The 22,286-nt window shown below is 38.5% G+C and overlaps 1 protein-coding gene across 10 annotated transcripts in view; it reads left to right on the top strand.

The window, feature by feature from the left end:
* LOC113081542 (autism susceptibility gene 2 protein homolog) overlaps window positions 1-20,209 on the top strand; it is a 173,351-nt gene extending 153,142 nt beyond the window's left edge. For 2 of the 10 annotated variants that reach the window (XM_026253624.1, XM_026253619.1), the window contains 13 exons: window positions 4,338-4,707; window positions 4,912-5,168; window positions 7,008-7,270; window positions 10,950-11,000; window positions 11,199-11,294; window positions 12,752-12,823; window positions 12,967-12,996; window positions 13,100-13,171; window positions 13,459-13,591; window positions 14,575-14,658; window positions 16,673-16,756; window positions 17,295-17,568; window positions 17,661-20,209. In XM_026253624.1, the coding sequence (XP_026109409.1) occupies window positions 4,338-4,707; window positions 4,912-5,168; window positions 7,008-7,270; window positions 10,950-11,000; window positions 11,199-11,294; window positions 12,752-12,823; window positions 12,967-12,996; window positions 13,100-13,171; window positions 13,459-13,591; window positions 14,575-14,658; window positions 16,673-16,756; window positions 17,295-17,568; window positions 17,661-18,960 (3,086 nt within the window). In that variant the 3' untranslated portion in view covers window positions 18,961-20,209. Of the gene's footprint in view, window positions 1-4,337; window positions 4,708-4,911; window positions 5,169-5,782; window positions 5,822-6,706; window positions 6,868-7,007; window positions 7,271-10,949; window positions 11,001-11,198; window positions 11,295-12,751; window positions 12,824-12,966; window positions 12,997-13,099; window positions 13,172-13,458; window positions 13,592-14,574; window positions 14,659-16,672; window positions 16,757-17,294; window positions 17,569-17,660 lie in introns of all 10 variants that reach the window. The other 8 variants (XM_026253625.1, XM_026253621.1, XM_026253629.1 and 5 more) reach the window with 8 other exon arrangements.
* Window positions 20,210-22,286: the final 2,077 nt, after the last annotated feature.

The following is a 22,286-nucleotide window of genomic DNA, read 5'->3' on the forward strand; positions in this document are numbered from 1 at the left end:
TAGTTGTGCTCTTAATTTTCTTAATCAGAATGATGGGTCATTCAAATGGGCAAAAATAGTCCATAGAATGAGTGATTTTGACAGTGAGCTCTTTTAAATTGGGCTAATAGGCAAATACTTCATAACCACTAAGTGGCAAACTAGTAATAGCAGTACACTAAAACTACTTTGAACACCTAGCAAGCAGCAAACCAAGACCCTTGCATCAGGGTGGTAATGTTTGCATTGGGTCTTTACGATTAATCAAAATCATCATAAAATCACGATTTGAGCATTTGCGATTTCTAAATCGCTTAATAGCACGATTTTCCGTGGTCCCGACCTCCCGCGGCATGCTATCCGAACCAATAAGAATGCAGCACACTTACATGAAACGCAAGAACAGAACAGACGTAGGCTTATATGTAACACCAGGTTCACTCACTCCGTCTTTGGTGAATATTTTTTTCACACCCATGTTAACGGATCACAACGTTCACACTGCAAGTGGTAAAAGATGCGAAAGATGTGAACAGAAAAGTTTAGAAATATAAAGGTGCGAAAAGAAATATCTAGCGTGTGAGCATAGAGAGATTAGTGAGTGCACAAAATTTTTCACATTAAAAATTAACATGGATTGACACGGAAATGTAGTAATTGCACAATAAGTGTATATGAATCATGTCTTCTGTTTCACAGTGAACATATGGATTTTGGCTAGATGTTAAACCAGGAAAAGTGCACTTTTAGATAAACAGGGCAATAATGGCACTATTGAATAATGGCATAATTGAGGTAGGAACACATAGTTTTATTTTTTGAGTTTAATCGTGAATGTCTATTAAAAACATTGAATTACCGTACTGTGATGAAATTGAATCACAATGCAGTAAAAGCATTTTCAGAAACAACGTTTGGATTTGAAATCAAAATAATGGATAATTGTTAAGTTTGTGGTAAACAGCTACGGATCAGGAGTGGACTGCAAACGCGTCCTGTGAGAAAGCGAAATGAGTCCATGCGGCTTCTGCACCGCATACACATTGATTAAAAAAATGACAATAAGGTTTTTTTTTTTTTTTTTTCATATCACACAGTCCTAATTTGCATGGGTAAGCAGTAAAAACCTACTCCATTTGCAATGTAGTTTGTGTGTTGTGTGGTTTTGTTGTTAGCAGGCACAGTAAATCTATCATCGACCTTGGTGTTGGATAATGAGGTCTCGTTTGTCTCAAATAAATATTTCTGCCTTGAGGAATGTCAGTTGTCAAAACTGAAAGTTAAAGGAGTTACAAGTTTATTTGGCACTATCTTCTCATTAAAAGATTCCTAAGGCAGACTTTCAGGACCAACAGTATGGAATGTTTTGAGAAAATTGAAAGCCTTACATCTTTAATGTGGTGACTTGCCCTATCCATATTCTGATGTCTCCACAGTAAGGTTGACACATTAACAATTTACCGCAACCACAAATTGACAAGATTTTTACAGGTGACAACCTTCTAAGATTGTATAAGACACGTACAGCCACTGGCAGCAGTGTTACAAAACACCAGCTGCCCGGGCGCTCATTTCGACTGACATTGTGTCACATTTTCTGCAAAATGATTACGGCCATATTCCTGGTTGGGAAGAAATTCCTTCGTTATGTACAGCAGGAATCCAAACGAACGGAGACATTCACAGAGCTCTTTTTTAATGAGAAAGAAGCCAAGCTTGTATGTCTTGTCCTGCCTACTGGCTGCCATTATGGTCCATTAGAATCATCATTAAAAGAGAGCTCAGGGCCCATTGTGCCTAAAGTGCTACAGACTGCTAGCTGAGGAGACTGACTTCCACTGTCCGTTTGCACCACACAAACGTGCCTCTGAGGCTGGTTTCCACAGCAACATTACCGAAGGGAAACATATTTCTTCTCTGTGCTTTGTAGGAAAAGTTAGCAAAACAGGGTTATCCGTGAATGCATATGCTTAGACCTTTCCAACCAATTGGGTAGAACTTCTCATTTTGCGCTAATCTTGTACAAGGCTTTACCCTACCAATCCTAACCACTGGCGTTCCCAGAAAACATTCAAAAGCCAACCCAGAGCTGCAAAAAAGGACAAGCTCCACCACCTACATGCTTAAAAGGACAATTTTCTTTGCAAGAACACGTTCTGTTTGTAGACATGGACTCATTTAAGAATTGTCACACATTCGGCTGGGGAGAAATGTGTCAAGAACTCAAGCTAGCGTATTTATCCCTCAATTATTGGTGTCCATTAATGATTAAGTGGTATGTTAATCCAGCACAGATATTCCATTAGGAGCTCCGGTCTGAGGTTTTAATGGCCTGGGAGAGAGTATGTGTTCTGCAGGCTTTCAAACTCTTTGTTTGAGGCTGCACTAAGCTGTTAGGAATGAGGACTGCATTAAAATGTGCTAATTAGTGTCCTGGGGAAGATATTGTCTTAAATTACTCTCTTCCTCTCTCCGTCTTTCTTTTCTGTGTTCTTTTCTTGCACTGTTGCCAATAAAATAGATGTGTGATTGGTGATATACCAGTACAGTTGTTTTTTTGTTTTGTTTTTTTTATGTTAAGATATGCAATGATTGGCCAATATTAAAATTCGGTACTATTATGGATGGATGGATGGAGAAAAACAAATAGTTTTAAATTCTACAAGTGAATTTAGGCAACATAACATTATATTTCAAAGTATTAAAGGGATAGTTCACTCGAAAAAAATTGTTATAACCCTCATGTCATTCCAAACCTATAAGACCTTCGTTCATCTTCAGAACACAAATTAAGATATTTTTCCTGAAATCCGAGAGCTTTCTGACCCTGCAGACAGAGCAACTCAACTGAAACGTTCAAGGCCCAGAAAGGTACCAAGAACATCATTAAAATAGTCCATGTGACGTAAATTTATGAAGCTATGGTAATACTTTTTTCTGAAAAAAAAAAAAACATGACACATGCTCGTGGTGCTGCTGACATTGAACACGCATCCACTGCGCCTTGTTTACGAGCAGAGGAAAGGATGCACATACGTCATGTTAATCTCGATAATGGCGGTATATGGTAACTTAGGGGAGAAGAATTGTTGAATTTAGTCGTTATTTTGGAAGCACGTGAGAGTGCTTTGGTGGCGCAGTGTTTTCAGTTGAGTACAGAGTATCTGGTAAAATAATATGGCAGATGCATTGCGAAATAAATGTTTCCCATTGAAAACAATTGAAAAAATACTTTAGCCTCGGGGGAAAAAATGCTTTGGTGGACATGTGGTCTTAGTGGTTGATCAATATGGACATTCCTGTAGTAGATTCTCCAACTTTGTGGCCCCTCAAGTCTTTGGTTTTGGGTAACATGCGATTGTTGAAGAAATATCTAGAAAGTAGATTAACAGATGAATATAATTTAATGCGAAGATTTACATATATATTGATATATATATATATATATCTCAACCATTGATTGATTACTTTACAATGCTTTTACGTTGAATGACTATAGTCTGTAAAATGCTGAGGATAAACTCTTTTGTTTAGTTTTTTCTTGCACTGCATGCCAATTAACTAAGCAAAAGCAGAAGTTACTATGTACAAAACTCCTGGCAGTGTTACTGAAATCCTGGAAATATCTTGTAAAAAAAGAGCGAGCAAGCAGGGGGGTAGGGGGGTTGGGTCTCTGAAAGGCCAGTATAAAGGGTGCGTGATCCCTTTTCACAGCACAATTGAAACATAATTATTTCATGGCAGACTGTGTGCTCTGTAAATCTATGAATGGGAACGGCATTTAACTTTAATTAGCTCTGATTTATTCATTCTGACTGGATTGCTTGCAGAAAATTGGATCATCTGATTATAGTCAAGCATGAAAATGACCTGATTAAACACTTCATAAAAACCCATGGAGAGAGAAAGAAATACAGAAAGAAAAGAAACCTGGGATGAAATGATAAAGAGGAGATAAGAGAGATGAGGCACAGAGAGAATGACAGACAGATGTGGATGCGATTGGTGTCTTGGCGTATGCCAGCGCTATGCACAGTGGGTGAAAAAGGCATCGCAGCTGGTTTCTGTTCACCCTGCTGCAAACTAATGGATAGATTGGCAAACCAATCCCAAACTATAGGTTACATGTCGACAGCTGCACCAAACTTCATGTGCATTTGATTTGAGATGCTTACATGCACCTGAGCAAAAAAATAAATAAATCAGTATCCTAGATTGTGAACTGGCATTTATTTCTAAATCCATTATGCTTTTTTGCCCCCTGCTGTAAAAATTAAAGCATATAAACTGTGTATAAAACTCAACTTGTATAAAATATAGATACAAAATTAAAACTCTGTTTGTGTCTTTCTTTACAGTTACGCCAACGAATGAGAATCTCGGGTCCAAAACTTCCAGCTCGACCAAAGTGTCTGGCCTTCAGCGTAGCCAGGAACAAAGTAACGACGTTTCGTTTGTCCCGCCGATCTCAAGTCCGACTCCTGCGTCACCCCCTACGGGGTCTCCTGCCCCTGCTGCGGCGGCAGCCCCGGCACCTATACCTCTCCCCATCTCCCCGAACCCTCTCAGTATCAAGAAGGAATCTGTGCCCCCTATCCCCTCCCCTTCCCTCCTGAGGAACCAATTAAATTCACTGGAGCACAGAGTCCCGCTCCCATCGCACCACAGCCGGCCAGTCATCAGTCATCATCATCATCCTTTGCCGTACAGCAGTCTTCACAACATCAGGTTAGTAACTCTTTTTTTTTTTTTTTTTTTTATAAATGTTATAAATACATTATTTATTATATTTATATAATCACACATTGTTTCTCTTATAACAAAAACACATTTGAATTTGTAATCAAAACTGGAATTTGGTAGCTATAAGTTCATAAACTGCCATAATATGAATATTGTTTCTCATATCCCATCTTTCCTTTCTAATCATAGCAACAACCCTTCCACTCTTCCTCCCAAACACCACCTGCATCACTCCCCTCATCATCTCAGCGGCCTCCTGTCCCCTGCTCCTCCTCTTCCTCTCTCCATCGCCGGTCTGCCTTCCTCCCACTACTCCCTTCACTCGCCTTCTCACCTCTCCAGCCATCCGGCCATGTTCGCCACCCCTGCTACACTGCCTCCTCCACCCACCTTACCAACCAACAGCCTTGTGGTTCCAGGACACCCTGCAGGACCACCCTATCCAGGTAAGAACCCCTTCACTGAGATTTGAACTGTTCATGGCATAGTTAGTATGACAGTAAGATTTGAAAATATTTTGGATGCTAGGTTTTTTCAGTTCTGAAAATGATGAATTGATAAAAATTAGTCCTGTCAAATTATTAATCACGATTAATCGCATGCAAAATAAAAATAATCTTGTTACATAATATATGTGTGTACTGTGTATGATTATTATATATTATATATTATATATATATATATATATTTATGTTATGTATTTATATACATAATAAATATACACCGTACACACACACACATATACACACACACACACATTATCTAAACAAAAACTTTTATTTTGGGTGCAATTAATTGCCATTAATTTTTGGCGGCACTAATAAAAATATTGACTTTGTATAAAAGGTGCGTACACACTAGAGTTTGCACTGCACCAGAGAGTTCACACAATTTGGTTCACACAAATCTAGGGACCACTCCTACAGATACTATTCTTTAAATTACTTGGTGTAAAACACAAAATGCTTTGTTTGTTGACAAATAACCCATGTTAAAGACAGCTTTATGGACAAAGTATTCAGTAACCACAGCATTGCTCTTAAATTGCATTCTTTTCAAGATTTTTCAAGAGCGAGACGAAATGGGGCACGCATCAGAGGTCAGCATATAAAATATGTAACTTATATCCAGTTGGCCCTATTTTTCTACAATATATGATACATGTAATAAAAAAGATGTCAGCTATACTGTTCATTTCTAATATCTGGATCCTGTGCCTCGGAAGGGCACTTCAGCAGTAAACTTCTGTTTTATTGGCTGTTATTTTGACAGCTATATGAGATTTTGATACAATTTACACAAAATGCTAAATTTGAGATGAAAATACCTGTCTGCTTCATCTCTGACTTTCTTTAAATGGTAAGTGTTTTTTTTATTTTTTATTATTGGCTTTTAAATGCCAGTTCCATGCATTGTAGAGCCACATGCTGATCTTAACCAAAGGAGCAAGTAAATAATAAAAAGATATTCAATAATGTATTTTATTTTATTTTATTTTTTTGTTATATATACATGCAGTTAACATCTACAATGTAAACCTTTGGCAAACACATTGCACAAGTAATTGCAATAGTACCAAAACCATTCTTCATATTTTCTCTGGTTTTGATCACTAAAAACATAATGTTAAATTAGACTCTAAACAAAACGTATATATTAATGCCTTTTTAAAAGCATCAAGCAAGTGCTTAAAGAGTTTCTTCAATTTTAGGGATGGAGGGATAGTCTTAAAGTCTTCAAGGGATAGTTCGTCCCAAAATGAAAATTTTGTATGCAAACCTGTATGCATTTGTTTCTTCTGTTAATCTGTTTATATATTTTCATCCAAGCGATATAAGTCCCTTCCACAGAAGAAAGCAAGTCATACAGGTTTGGAACAAGATGAGGGTGATTTTCATTTTGGGTTGAACAGTGCCTTTAAGGCAGTATAAGTATATGTGTGTGTTTTCTGCTGAGGTGACTCTTGGTTCTCTCTTGTCTTTAGATACCAGCCTGTTGATTTCTTTCAACCAACCAATCATGTATTGCCAGCCTCATTCGGGGATTCTGATTGGCACATTGTCACAGGCAACTCTCTTACCTCCACCAATGAGTCCTCACGTAGAAAACCCTCACACCTTGAATTGGAGAAACAGAGAAAGCCAGGTGACTACCCTCTTTCGCTTCTTCCTACCGCTGTTGTGAAAACTCACTGGCCGCCCGTGCCTTTTTTTCTTTTCCCTCCCATGTCTTTTCCCCTCTACCCCCTTTCCCTCCTTTTCCCCCTTCACTCTCCTTTCTTGCAGAGCATGATCTTCTGCGGCAGGAGCTGAACAACCGCTTCCTGGCTCAGAGCTCAGAGCGAGGTCGGGGGTCGGCACCAGGGGCGACAGGGTCACCGTTGGCCCCTGTGTCGCTCCTCCGGGCCGAGTTTCACCAACATCAGCATATGCACCAGCACCAACACACGCATCAGCACACCTTCACGCCTTTCCCTGCCAGTCTGCCCCCAGCAGCCATCATTGGGCCGCCCACTGCACCTCCCATGGTGCGTACCCCAGCCAGAAATGTGAGGATAAGTAAAAAAACAGATAGATTATATTCCCTTCCTACCTCCCTATGCCCCTCAAAACACTCCGACATATTAAAAACAAGTCCCTTCTATGTGACCGTCATATTTATTTAATCTACTTTGTCTCAGTTGACAGAAATAGTTCTAAGAAAAGCCAAAACAGAGAAACTCACAGACTGGCAGCCTGTTTGGAACCCCATGAATCCAAACTGTGAACCGAAATGGCGCTCATTCAGACATATAATAACACAGCCCTGCATCTTGGGCGGGTGGGGGAGAATGCTAAAAAGGCTTAATGTTGCCTAATGTGGTGATGCAGAGTTTAAAAAAAATATATATATATATATATCCACACATGCATTTTCTTTTTAACAAAATAAGAATGATGATTTTTCAAATTATGTATATTTATTTTTTCTGAAATGCACAGTCAAATTTGACACTTTTTTGGTTTGAATGACAAAAGAGATATTCAGAATGCAAAGAAGTGTAGAAAATATGTTCATATACTCCATTTAATGCCAAAGAACTTTACATAAACACAAGTTAGCTGTTTGGATGTAGTAAAACACCCAGACAAATGGCAGAAACAATCTGAATCAGGTTTGCATTTTTTTCTGTCACTGGCCATAATTCTAACACTGAAAATAAGCATAAAAGTTTAGGCATAAAAAATAATGTCTTCAGAATCATTCATGCATGTAAACACCAACTGAGAATTGAACAAACATTTGTAACCTGGTTCAGAGGAAGATAGGAATCAAGTCCTTGTGGCAGTTTATCTGCTGATAATACAAGTCTTCGCCATACAATGGTTTTCAAAAGCAAAAATGTCACAAGATGAACATCATATTTTGTGAGAAAATGTGACATGCTGCTGTTTTTGGAATCAGCTATTAACTTCGTAAGAAACAAGTATTGGATTACATTCAACAATTATGATGCAGGGTTGGTGATAATAGAGCGCCTGAACTAACTGTTGCATATTAAGTAATAGTGTTTACAACCCACTTGAGGCTTATCTTAAACCAGGCCAGATCTTAAACAGAGGCCACAAGGTTTAAACAGTTATATAGCTCCATCTCCGTGACATAACTGATACCCATCATCCTAACAAGATAAACCATTGTCCCATGACAACCACAAATATTGTAGCTCTTCCTCTAATAAAAACCCTTTTTGCTGCCATGTTGACATGCAGGACTCATTGCGCTTTTATAGTATGAGCCAGAGATATTTTATTGCTTTCATATGAGCAGAATGGTGGTGTTTCTGAGTGCTGGGGGCTGTTTGAGACAAACAGGAGGCAGACAAAGTCTTGTGGCGTGACAGAGGTACAGACGGAACTCATTCTATATGACACATTCAAAGCTTGCGGTCGAAACATAATGACCTCACCACAGATGAAAGTCATGACATCAACGGGGTTGTTTTGATAAAGCATAATTGCTTCCGTGTGCAAAGCGGCTATTAGAAGCAAACTTTGGCAGCCTGTAATCAGATAAATTCAGCTCCTCAAAGTCAGCTAGCCATATGAAATGCATTCGGATCTCTGAAACGTATTCAGACAGGAACAAGACCTTCTTATCTGCATACTATCGCTGCCGTTAACCAATCCAGAAGATATTATGTCAAGAGTGCTAGATGAAAAGTCAAGCATTTTTGTATCATAGATTACCATCTCCAGAGATTGAAATCTGACTTAAAACATTCCATATGTTGTGTGGTTTGCTGCCTGCATTCTTTTGTGGGTTACAGAACTGTTTTGTCATCAAAACCTGAAAGATTGAAATAGCGATGAAAATGTTGGTTATGCATCTTATCTCTAATGCAGAATCCCAAACACGCCACCGCACCTTCCCCAAATGTTTTATGAGATACAAATCTTATTTGCTGAACAGTTATTGTTGAATTTCTTTCAATACCATGTGATGTAAGTGTGATGTTTCTACTGACAAATACACTGATGCTTAGTTTCTAATGGATTGCTGAGTGGTTGAAGAGCTTTTGCATAGAATGTGGTGGTGGTGTTGTTTACTGGGGTCAATAAAAAAAAAAGTATAAATGGCATTTTTAAAGTCAACGTGACAACAGAAAAAACCCAATTTGCTTCCTTTATACATTTCTGGTCTTATTGTGCATAATTAACTGGTTTGTTATTCCAAAGAAGAAAAGTAAAAATCCTGATGAAGGAAAACTAGCTTTCGTTACTTTCAAAAACACATCAGTTTAGTGAAGTAAAGTGGGTAGCGAATTCTGTTTCATGTTGACACAACACACTTCATTTAATGACTTTCTTGTTTTCTTTTTTCCCTTCCTCCTTGCTTTTCTTGTAAAGATTGAATTGTTTACAGATGTAATATTGAATCTTGATTTGCCAAAGCTGTTTGTTATAAAGTTCTGACAAGGGCTGTGAATTATGAAGCAGTGTTTTTATGGGCCACTTTAAACCTTTGCCGTATTACTCTGCAAGTGTTAACCATAAAGCAGGCGTGCGGCCCTCGGAAGGATCACTGAAGTGCAATACGCAGGGAAGTCAGATCAGCGTTTATTTTATTTTTTTTTAGCCAGGGCAACCTCATGTGTTTGATTTAGTCTAATTATTATCACACATTCATACAATGCAGGATAAAAGCAGCTTATGCCTGCTGATCTGTTGGAGTATAATAAGTGAGCTGCGGTTCAAGCACTGCTGCTTTTCAAAGAAACATACACAGAGCTCATCCACTTTTATTACTATCACCTATGACACAAGATGACAGGCTTCTGTAAAAACAACACTATATGAGGGGGTTTGTAAAGGATTTGACTGTTTATGTAAAATAAATGTCAGTTGCAATTACTTTCTTTTAAAAGCAGCACTGAATTTTGCACTGTTCTGTTAAGTGATAAAAACACAAGTCAGTGGAATTAAGGTGACAGATGCCGGGTTTATTAACTTAATAGTAAAATGAAGCAAAGAAAAAACATTATGAATTTTTGCTGAAGTTTATGATTTTTTTTATTTAAATGTTTAAGTATTTAAATGTTTATGTTTTTTTTTTAGTTTATGGACACATATTAAGAAAATTGTTTTTACAGTGATAAAAATGTAAGACTGTTAAATATATGACATGTTGTTTCCATCACGTTTGTATGAATATTTCTGAAAAAGACCATGAACCACTTTTCGTGTTTTTTTTTTTTTTTCATGTGCCCTACTTGCCATTTTATGTGTCCTGACGCTCAAGTTTTTCTATTAAAACTAGATCTTTCTTTAAAGAGTTACTGTTCCATATATTTTTCTTAACTGTAATGGAATGATGCTGCCACATAATAAATGGCTCATGTCAATTTAATTGGAAGTGAAGGGTGCCTTTAATTTGTTTAGTGATCTGGTTTGACTCTTTTGTGAGTGTATTCCCACACTCCGGTCTGCTCTGTGAAGCCTGTGCCAGCTGCGGCTGCAGTGGTTTTCTTTCATGTGACATTGAATGGCTGTTTTACTGTGTAATTGTTTTATTAAAAGGGTGTAATTTATCTGAGCTTCATCTGCTTTCTATTTGACTATGTAAGCATGCTGCAGTAAAGCTCTCTCATGTTTTTTGTCACAGATGCCTTTGGTTTTGTTGATATGTTTTTAATTTTAACTCTCTCTCTCTCTCTCTCTCTCTCTCTTTTTGTCTCCTTTCTATAGTTCGACAAATACACCCCAAAGCTGGACAATCCTTTCTTGAGACATTCAAATGTAAGTGCCAACTTGTTTTGACTGCATAACCTTGCTTTGACTGAAGATGAAGCAGATTATGTAGACTTTTTGCATGTTTTCAAGCATGCTTGGTTTGATGTCGTTTTCAACGCAGTATAAAAAAAGATGACAGTCCCCAAAGAATTTTGTAAAAAAAAAAAAAATACATTTAAGATTTTTTATTTTTATTTTTTGCAGTTCTTTCCCTCCTACCCACCAACAATGCCAGGAATGCCTCCATTACTTCCGCATTCAGGGCCCTTCAGTTCACTGCAAGGAGCCTTCCAACCAAAGGTTAGACCTCAAAACTATGCATGCACATCATGTGGGAAAGCACACAACACGGTTTTGACTTGAAAAGAACGAGACCTGTGGTTTGTTAGGGCATTTCAAATTTCCCGGTTGAATACTTTTAATAGAGATTTTTGAAAAATATGGCCCATAAAACAAGCATTTGCACACACAAAAAAAAAAAAAAAAAAACTGGTGAATATATCTACAGATTAATTGTTTGCCAGATCGATCTGGTAGTTCTGCCAAACAAAGGACAAAAAATAAATAAAGTTAATAAAATTTGAGTAATATGGGAATTGAACATGGTATACTATTCAGGCTGTTGTTTTCACAGGTGTTAAACCGGTTCATAAACCAGTGCATCTCTATACAGAACTACATTTTTAGAATTTGGTTGCTTAGAACAGGTCAAGGTTACAGCGATGGTTTAGTGGTTAGCTCTCTAGGTACGCTATGCCTTGGATGCTCATCTGACAGATAGATTGAAATCTGGGATGGGTCATGTCTCAATCCCACCCCCGGTCTCTATCCCAGTAATTTCCTGTCACATTTGCACTATAATAAAAGGGCAAAAAAGTCCAAAAACAAAAAGAATGGGGTCAAATAATTCTCCATTTCCTGCATACTCCAGAAATGTGGCTGATTGAGAGCTCAGCATCACCTTACCATTAGTATTCATGGTGCTCTCAAATCCCGCACAGCTGAATTTATACTGCAGGCAGACAGAGAAATCTACCACTGCCATTTTCTCCACTAATGGATTATGCAAAGAGGCTCAGGCTCAATAACCTGCTGGAGGCCTTTGTGTTAACTTTAGACTTAGCACTGTGGTCTTGAGCAGGGTGGTTAGTCTGGGTGTGTGTGTCTTTGCAGTGTGTGTGTGTGTGTGTGTGTGTGTGTGTGTAATGTGACTTTCGCTCACTTGGTGAGTAATGATTTTTTCTTTGTATTTCTTAAATAATTCTCACTATTGTGTTAGCAACCAGTCAAAGGTAGAGCAAGCCTGAAGTTTCCAACAAGAAGTTCATGTGTATAAATGACAGTGGCGTCCATGAAACTTGAGACTGAAATGAAGTTTTCAATTTTAGGCTACACCCATGATGAATCATGCATTTTTTCCAGACCTGATGTGTTTCCTTTTGAAACCGGATGTTTGGACAGAGTATAATAGTGGCTTATTTTGTTCTGTTTAATAGTTAGTAACGTCACAGTAATAAACCCTAATTTGCTAACTGCTATTCAGTTTTTAAATAAGTTTCTGACAAATGTTTTACACTAGCATATAGCCATCAAGTTAACACATCATCAGTTAAAAAAAAATATTAAATAGATTTTACTCAACACATGTTTGTCGAGGTTTCTCAACAGTGTATGACAAAAAATAGTAAATAAACAGACTTCAGTGTCATGCTGTGTTCTGTTAGCTATATCTGAAATGGTCTTAACTTTCATTCCAGGCTCCAAACCCTATCGATGTTGCAGGACGACCAGGAACCGTCCCACACACTCTCCTTCAGAAGGACCCAAGGGTAAGCCACCCACTCTGGAGATCAACTTAAGAGATTGACTATTAAAACTGAATCAGGATTGTGATGTTTATAGCATTTCATGAACCTGAACTTTGTTAGAAAACATATCTCTTTTTTCTTGTCCTTTTTTCTGTTTCTCACAGATAACAGATCCTTTTAGGACTTCAGTAAGAGTACGCATCATATTTTCATTCTCTTTCAAATCCCTAAATTTTCCACCTTAAATGCCACCGTGTTTGTGTTAATGCTTTGAAATTTCTTCTGCGCTCATATTAGAAGCCAGGTAAATGGTGTGCAGTGCATGTTCAAATCGCCTGGCAGATCTACCATCATCAGCAGAAGATGAAAGTAAGTTCTTTTGGAAAGCATGAAAAAGTTGTCTTTAATACAGTGTAGCCTAATTACAAGAATACACAAGGATGCTTTGTTTTGATTCATGCATTAGAGTCCATTTCAGTAATTTTCCCTCATTAAGGACCATTTACACAAATTATTAATTTTTTTAATGTGTACAGTCATTTATATTATATTATATTATATTATATTGTATTGTATTATATTATATTATATTATATTATATTATATTATATTATATTATATTATATTATATATTAAAATGTCTTGTCTCACATAAGCAGATGCACTTGGACCCTCATAAACTGGATATGAATGGAAAACTTGATCTGTTCAGTCGTCCTCCTGCTCCAGGCGTGTTCCCTGGGTTCCCCTACCCTCATGATCTGGCCAGACCCCTCTTTTCATCTACAGGTATGTGCAGAATATGAATGAGAAAACTCTTATAGTAAATGGAATTAAACTTAACCCTGTTTAATAATAACACACATTCCTGATTCTATTGTGCATAGTTCAGTTATTCCAAAAGAAAAATGTATGCATAAAATCAAATCCTGCCCTACATGGGTTTTTTTTTTCCCTCATTGAATGTCCTGTAAAATGGGTAACAAACAATATGTTTTATTAACTTTAAGTTCTCAATTTGCAAAGATGACCGTTTTAGATGAAAAGTTGTGGTTACACAACCATTCCTGGAAATTATTTCCTTTTCCTGATTTGGGAAAACCTGATGCTCAAATCACCTCTAAACCTAAAGAAATTCTACTTATATTTAATTTTCATTTCACTTATAAACTATATTTATAATCCAATGAAGGTATTGCTCTCACAGATTATTTATATCTTGTAAATTGTACTGGAATGTCTTTATTGGCCTGGCTTCAGTAAAATGAAAATGGTTTTGTATGTCTTTCTTTCTCTCATGTTCTGTGCTTAGTAATTTGCATGTTGTTATTTTGAACGTTGTCTTGGCTCAACGCTGGGGCCACGGGCATGAATATAAATGCTTTTACCTGACTGACTGGTAGCTCTTTGTTGAAGGGCAACATGAGCATGTCTGCCCTTTAGATTGTAATTATGCAGCATGGTGTCATGAAGGACCTTGTAATTGGTTTCTTCATTAATGATACACAGTAACAAATGACATATCGTTCAGGCTGAATAGACAGTTGACCCTTTCAAATGCAACCTGAACGCTCAATCTAAGACATCACTGTCCTTCTAACAGCTTATTAATGATAGTCCCGCCCCAAACGCACACCATTGGTTGAGCCCGGCTGACTTGTAGTTGTCTAAGAGAGAGACTACATCTAGTGCTGTTTTGGTGAATATTTGAATGGTTTGGCTAATTTTGTCTGCGGTCGGTTTGACTGATTATTTCCTGCTATATTCAATAGCATCGGGACATCCAGCTGCTTCACCCTATGGACCGTCTCCTCACCACACTGCCTTCCTGCCTCCTAGCCATTTGGCAGGTAAGTGTAAGTAAACCACCATTTTAAATAGTTCCTCTCTTTTCTCTCATACTTCAAACTCAGAACATTCATCTGATGTTAAAACCCTCTTTTATATAAAAGCAAAGTAAATACATTCTGTTCCATATATTCTAGTGCTGCACCTTAGTGGTGATGATTCAGCTATAAAACCATGAACCTTCTAAAATTTCCCAAACCAAATATACAAAAAATATTGTGAAAATCAGACATGACCCGGTGCAGAATGTAAAATAATGACACATTAATAAATCCTGTACTTATGTTATCTCATAGTCTTGTTTTTGTTTGTCATGTAAAATATAATATTTACATTTACGCTGCCTTCAATTAAAAATGTAAGATTCTTATGTGTTTTGCCCATTTATTTACATATTTGCTTCAGGGCAAATTTTAGAAAGTGGGTTTGAAAATGCATGTTTTTGAAAATTACAGTTATCGTCTCCTATATGTGCTCAGGCACATAGTGTTTCTTTACAAAGTGCAACTACTGGCTTAGATTGGGTAATATAGAGTTTTTAGACAGAAGTTTTCAAAAACAAAAAGGAAAAAGTTTTTAGTACATCATTGTCATGTGAACAACATAAGGCTCCCCTTTTGAGAGACACTTCTGAGCCAAATGATTTCAAATTAATCAGTCGGCTTAGAAATGTCTCCCCGAAGGGTTAGATATTATACATTTAACCTCAGCTCAACTTTCAAAATGTATTGATAATTATTAGTAAATTATTTGGAAGCAATTAGTCTTGCATATTATATTGCCAGGGTATTATAAACTAGTACATTTATCTTGTTGGAATTTGTGAAAATACTTGAGCAAAACAAGATAAACATATTATATTTAAGTAAAATTACTTTAAATATTAAGACTTGATATTTTATCTAGAACGTAGTTTTGTTGTTGTTGTTGAACTGGAAGGTACAGTATATAAGCATAAACAGCTAATACTTAGACTTACCCCTAGATTGTCTTTTATCCACCAAATTGTTATTTCCATGACATTTTGTCAGAGGACTTTCCTGCCAAAACTCAACTTTTGTTTCCCACAACAAAACATAGTAATATTTTACTATCTACTTTTTTTTTATTGGCCTCAGATGTTTCCCCACAATTTCTATCAGATATGTTATTTGATTTAGGAGCTAAATGCTGATTTCACACAGCTTTCAAGTCAGTCCAATTAGAGTTCATTAACAGCTGGGGCCCAAAGGAAGTGGAGAGACAATGGGTAAAATGCAGAACTGAGTGCGCTTTTGCCTAGTGGTGAAAGCTCAGAACTGGTAATCAAAAGGTTTCTCAGTGAAGAACTTACCCACTATTGTGCCCTTAAGCAAAACACTCCAGGTTGTTCCAGCGGGATTGTTCATGAAAATTAGTATGTAAATTACTGTATTGTAAGTTGCTTTGGATAAAAGCATGTGCTGGATGTCTGTTTGCTTACTCAAGTATTCTGTAGATTAGTCATAAATCCTTTATTGGATTTCAGGAATTTGAATTAATGATTTACATAGAAAACACTGAATTGTGTTTTTTACTTATGTGGGCTGGAGGAAGGTTGTTTATATTTATTTTAATTATAAATGCAACTGTATGAATGATTTGGGCTCCTTCACCAATTGCAAGGCATGTATTCATACACAGCTTAATATTCTGAGGGGTAAGTGGATGGAAGAATCACAGGAACCTCTAGAGTAGATGGGAGACACATGAGCTGTTTGCTGTCATTTAATCATTTTTTCATATCGGACATTTCAGCATGTCCATAGCTATCACACTCCAATCAGTTATTGCTCTTCATGCCAGCACCTCTTGCTGCCTAATCCGCAGTCAGTGAACACTTTCCAAGAGTCTTACTGGAAGAAATGAACAACCCTTAGGGAGTTAGAATAGCAGCAGTAACAGTGACGCAAAAAAACAAAGCTTGCTTGTTTGAGAAAAGCCGGTTGGAATGGTCGGGCACCTCCAGCCCCGCGTCGCTAATCCCTGTTTGGCATTTTGCAGATCCATTCAGTCGCTCCAGTACCTTTGGCGGCCTCAGCAACCTTTCAAGCAGTGCCTTCGGTGGATTAGGCAACCCAGCCCTCGGTAAGCCCCGGCCCCCGGCCTCTAGCACAGCTTAGCTCTAGACCACAGAGAGTGCAGAGGGAATAAAAAGGAGGTGGGAATGAAAGAAAGGCACTTAGCTTTGCAGCCAATGCCAAATGAGAGTTTAGGGAAGCGGGGGAGGCAGGCAATACCGCAGACAGTCATTTGCCAAATTCACAACCCAACTGGTTTAGCATTGCTCTTGCATTCATTAGTTGCTTGCAAAGTAGGGTGGTGGGTTTGCCATATCTCATTTGCCATATCTCTCTCCCTTCTTCCTTCATTGGCTGAATGGGATTTCTTTTAGTGAAACTGATTGCATTGAAATCAATCTCTATGGAACGCTTGGCTTTTCGTAGCTCTTGACCCTGTCGGTCATTCATTTGTTCTCTGCTGAAGAGTCTTCAAAAGCAGCCCTTGGTACCCCATTTGTAGAAGAAACTACAATCCGCCATCAACCTTTCAGTTTGTGTATGGAAAACCTCGACATAACTGGATTGTGATCTGTTAAACTGATGCTACTTTTTTGTCTTCTCAGGGGGCAACAGTGTATTTGGACCCAAAGAGGGTCCAGGGCTGCCTGGTCTCAGTAGTCCTCATCATGACTCCTGGAATCGGCTCCACCGAACACCACCTTCCTTCCCGACCCCTCCACAGTGGCCCAAATCTGTAGATGCAGAAAGAAGCAGCTCTGCAAACAGCCATGATAGAGAGAGAGAACGGGAACGGGAGCGGGAGCGGGAGAAGGAAAAAGAACGAGAGAGAGAAAAAAGGGACTCTTCTGTTGGGAAAGAAGAGAAAGATAAAGACAGGTTGGTGTTGCTGATTTCATGAACCTTAGCATCTTATCTTGCCTATTTTTTGTCTCTAAAGTTAACTAATTATGGGATCTTTCCTGTTGCAGAGACTCTTCCGATCGTAACCGCCATTCGAACCGCTCTTCCCCAGCTTCCGCTCCAGTTAGCTACCAGATCAGCAGCCTGATCCGCTCAAACAGCCAGAACTCGAACGACTCCGGCAGACACCGTAGTGGTAGTGCCGACCGCAACCGTGAGCCTGAGAAAGAGATGTTGGACCGTCAACGAGAGGCAGGCATTTTGGGAGACATAAAAGTGAAGGAAAGTCGTTCTCCAGGGAAGGAGATCACAGACAGACGTTCCTCAGATGACTCTCTCAAATCCGTTCACCGTTCGCCCTCTCCATACTCAAAAAATGTCCTTAATGATGCAGGAATCAAGATGGGTATCCCACAACCGCTACCGATTAAAGAAAGTGAGAGGGATAGGAAGGATACCAGCTCAGGGGATCTGCTACAGAAGGTGAAGAATGACATGAAGATCAAGGAAGAACGCAAGGAAGAGCAGGATGTTGTGGTGATTGGATCCGAAGCTGCCCCTAAACCTCAAGTCCCTCCTCCATCTCATCAAACCACACCAATAGCTCATCATCCTGCACTGTCCCATCAGCCTCCTCCGCCGTCTCCTCGCTGTAGTGACCCTCCAACACCGTCCTCACTTCATGGTGTCCCCATGCAACACTCATTGCCGCTCACTCTGAGTGCCATGCATCAAATGGGAAGTCTGAATGCACTTGAACGCACCCGCATGGCACCATTTATGGGAGTCAGCCCTCATGCAGCAGGTCGAGACCGCCTTCCTCATCCGGCATTTTCCTGGGATCCTCTAAGAGAGGCTTACCGAAACTTCGACCTTCAACGGCGCATGGACTTCCAGCTTCGTTCCGAATCTGGGCACCGTTTCCCTGGTGTCTATGATCCAGAACGGGCCTATAGGGATCGGGAGCCACATGACTACTCACACCACGAACACCTCCTGGAATTTCGGCGGGAACAGGAGAGACTGAGGCAACAAGCTGAAGAAAGGGAACGATTGCATTTACGGGAGGAACTGGATCGAGCAAGGCTTCACCAACTTCACCAATCACCCATTGAAGGACACTTACCCCACATGCCGCCATTTATGTCACACCTTGGTGGAATGCCGTACCCAAGGCTTAGCCCTTCGACAGGTCATAATGGACTTCTTAACCGGACACCCCCAACTGCTGCACTAAGTGCCCCTCCTCCTCTGGTACCCTCTGGTGCTGCCAGACCGGCGTCGCCAAGACGGACTACGCCAATCACCACCCAGGACCCTCGGGATTACTCGCCATCACGCAACCCAAAAGAAGTGGAGGCACGGTAACATAGTAGAGTGGAAAATGCCTCATTTGAGTTGGACACAGGAAACATGCACTTATTTTCACACAAAGTAGAGTAAATGATAAATAGGTATGTGTAATTTGTACAAATATTTGTACCTTGGAACAAGCACAGCAGCTGGCTTTTTAAACTGATTAGAGTGGAAGAAAAGAGTTGTTAGCTCAAACTCTTGGTAGCTCCAAACCTAAGACGTGAAAACAGAAATTTGATATTAATATAGTAATCCAATGCCTTTTCAGTTTTTCATGTGAAAAGACTTTGTGAAATTTGTTTGTACATTTCCTATGCAAAGACATTTTTTATGTATTTGCATTAAAGGGATAGTTCACCTTCAGTTGCTGGTCCCCACTGACTTCCATAGTATGAAAGAAAAAACACTATGCAAGTCAGTGGGAACCAGCAACTGAAGGTAAACTATCCCTTTAAGTTTCATTTGTTCCCTGGCCTGTATTTATCCTAGTGAGTTGCTGGATATGGACGCCTACATATCTGAATTGGTATGAGCTTTCTGTTTGACAGGTGATTTGCTCTATGGTACCTGGAAATATTCAGTGCTAACCATGTACAAAGTTACATTTTGGATTTTTTTGGGTTTTTTTTTTTTTTTTTTTGCTTCATTTTCTTTTTGAGAGATGCAGACAAATATGTATTACAATATACTTGTTTGGTTTATGTAAAGTTTAAAGATATTGTAAATATCTTGTTGATATTAATTGGAACGAAATGACATTGTACATTTGTTAGGCTTTTTAAATGTTTCTAAAAAACAATGAAATTAAACAGAACCACTTCCAGGTTGAAAACCATGGTGATGGAGCTGTCCAATCAGAAAGGAGGACTTAAATGGGAGTGCAGTTATGGCGATGCAATCTATGCAAAGAGGATTAAGAGTGTTCTGATTGGACGGTTGTCAAATGGAATTCTAAAGTGGGAACCTGGATAACTGTTATTCATTTGTCCAATGAAGAGCCAATGAAACAAACAGCTATAAACTTCCAGGTCATAAAGAATTTGCTTTAGCAGAGAACACTTCTCCAGCCACAAAACCTGGACATCTGAGAAACATATTGGAATGGTTGAGGTGACAATAGACTCTTTCTGTCAACCTTGTGGTGTTGTGCAGTTGTTTTTCTTAGACTCTTGTATACAAAACAAGTAGAGCTGTAGGCGTGAAAAAATGAACATTCATGGTTTAAAAATGTATGGAATAAAGGTTGGACCTTGTATCTGCATATCTGTCTGTTATTTAGTTATGGAATTCAAGATTTACTGAATAATGTATTAATTTAGTGTACAAAGTTTCGTAGAAACAGATGAATGAAATGCCTGGGTCATGAGAACAGTAGGCTGCATTACAGCCATAAGGTTTAATTTATTTTGGTCACACTTTATTTTAGGGTCCAATTCTCACTATTAACTAACCATTAACTATGACTTTTGCCTCAATTAACTCCTTATTTGCTGCTTATTAATAGTTTATAAGGTAGTTGTTAAGTTTAGGGTATTGGGTAGGATTATGGATGTCATGCATTATATATAGTTTATAAGCACTAATAAACAGCCAATATGTTAATAATAGACATGCTAATAAGCAACTAGTTATTGGTGTGAATTGGACCCTATACTAAAGTGTTACCTTTATTTTTTTGCTATTTCACGACAAAGCAGCACATTTTACCCTCTACTGAGAAAGAAAATCTAATTCTCATTACTACAATAAAGTAACAAGAATCACCTTTATGGACGCAATGATTATAGTATTATTTACCAAATGTATTTTTAATTATTATTTTTATAATTAATAATAATAATTCAATAATTTATAATATTATTTTTATCCATTTCTATATGTAACTACATATACTTACAAAAATATGATATGCATGTAATATATAAATATATATATATATAATTATTTTATTATTAGCGTTAATTGGATTCAATACAGATAACACTACCATGATTTACACTTAAAATTGTACTCTACAAATTCACTTTACAATTAAAATATTTGTGCTTTCTCCACAGTTGCTATTTTTACTATATTTCTACAGGAGAGAGTATTTATTTCAGCTGTGCTGTAGAGAGTAGGATGAGAAAGGTGGTGGGACAGGCCTGCATAATGATATTGATTTTCTGCAAGTACAGCTTTTGAGTGTTTGTGTTGCAGGTAACTGGTATTGACTCTGAGGCTAGTGCCGTATTGACCCGCGGTCTGGACTCATTAAAGGGAGTGATGCCTGCTAATGAGCGATGGATCAAGAAGGCGCGGATGAAGAAGTGAAAGAAACTGAAAAAGAAAAGACCAAAGGTTGTCTGTCCCACAAATAAGACAACAAGAGGCTACTGTCCATTTAGTATTGAGCGAGTCTGTCTGTCTTTCTGACTTGCGACTTCATTCCCCTGCTCTCTTCATCATTCTTCTCCCCAACTGACAAACAATTCATCCTCATAACCATCCCTAACTGGCTCCATCTGCTGTGCCATGCTCAGCCCTGCCCTCGGTCTCGGCCCTCACCTCAAGTAATGGCAGCATGCGTCAGGCAGTGTGCAGTCATTAGTGATGTTATTGAGAATCGATGGTCTCCCCGCTGCGTCTGGCAGCCTATCTGGACGTGCTGCTTCAGAGAGGTCCATCGCTGGAGAGAGAGATAGACGGACCGGGAAAGCTGCCGTGAGGTGTATTGGAAAGAGAGTTAAATCGGGATCCGTTTCAATTTGGCCATGCTGTAATTGAGAGGGTTATTCTATAGACACCAAGCATCTGTGCCTCCCTAGCCCTCTGCTGTCTCACTCTAATCAGCTAGTTAGCACTTTCCAGACCTGGACTGGATAGAGAAACGAGAGAAAGTGTTCACATTTCTATTTTCTTTTCAAAGCCCCTGCAAAGGTGTTTAATATAAGTGTCAGGTGGTTTGGTTGGTTAGCCAGAATATACTATCTGACCGCAAAGAGCATTGTTCAAAACAGTCACATTTTTGCTAGCAACATGTCTTAACAGACAGCTCGCTCCATAGACATTTTTGATTGGGAAATAGTTGTTATTTTTGCAGCCTGTGTAGTGGCGCAGAAATTACACATTTGACTTATCTCATACTGGTACTCTGGCCAGATATCAGAGTATAAAATAAAGTAGGATACATTTTTAACATTCTTAATTTCAGCCTATAATTTCCACATACATTTTACCTGTTCAGCTAAAATATGCCAAATTATAGCCAAATAAATGCTCTTATTTTTCTCATATAACTGAATACTATTAGATGTAAAATTGCTTCTTACAAATATATCAGCTTTATTGTTAAAGTT

The sequence above is a fragment of the Carassius auratus genome, unplaced genomic scaffold, assembly GCF_003368295.1.
Source record: "Carassius auratus strain Wakin unplaced genomic scaffold, ASM336829v1 scaf_tig00034585, whole genome shotgun sequence".
Lineage (NCBI taxonomy): Eukaryota > Metazoa > Chordata > Actinopteri > Cypriniformes > Cyprinidae > Carassius > Carassius auratus.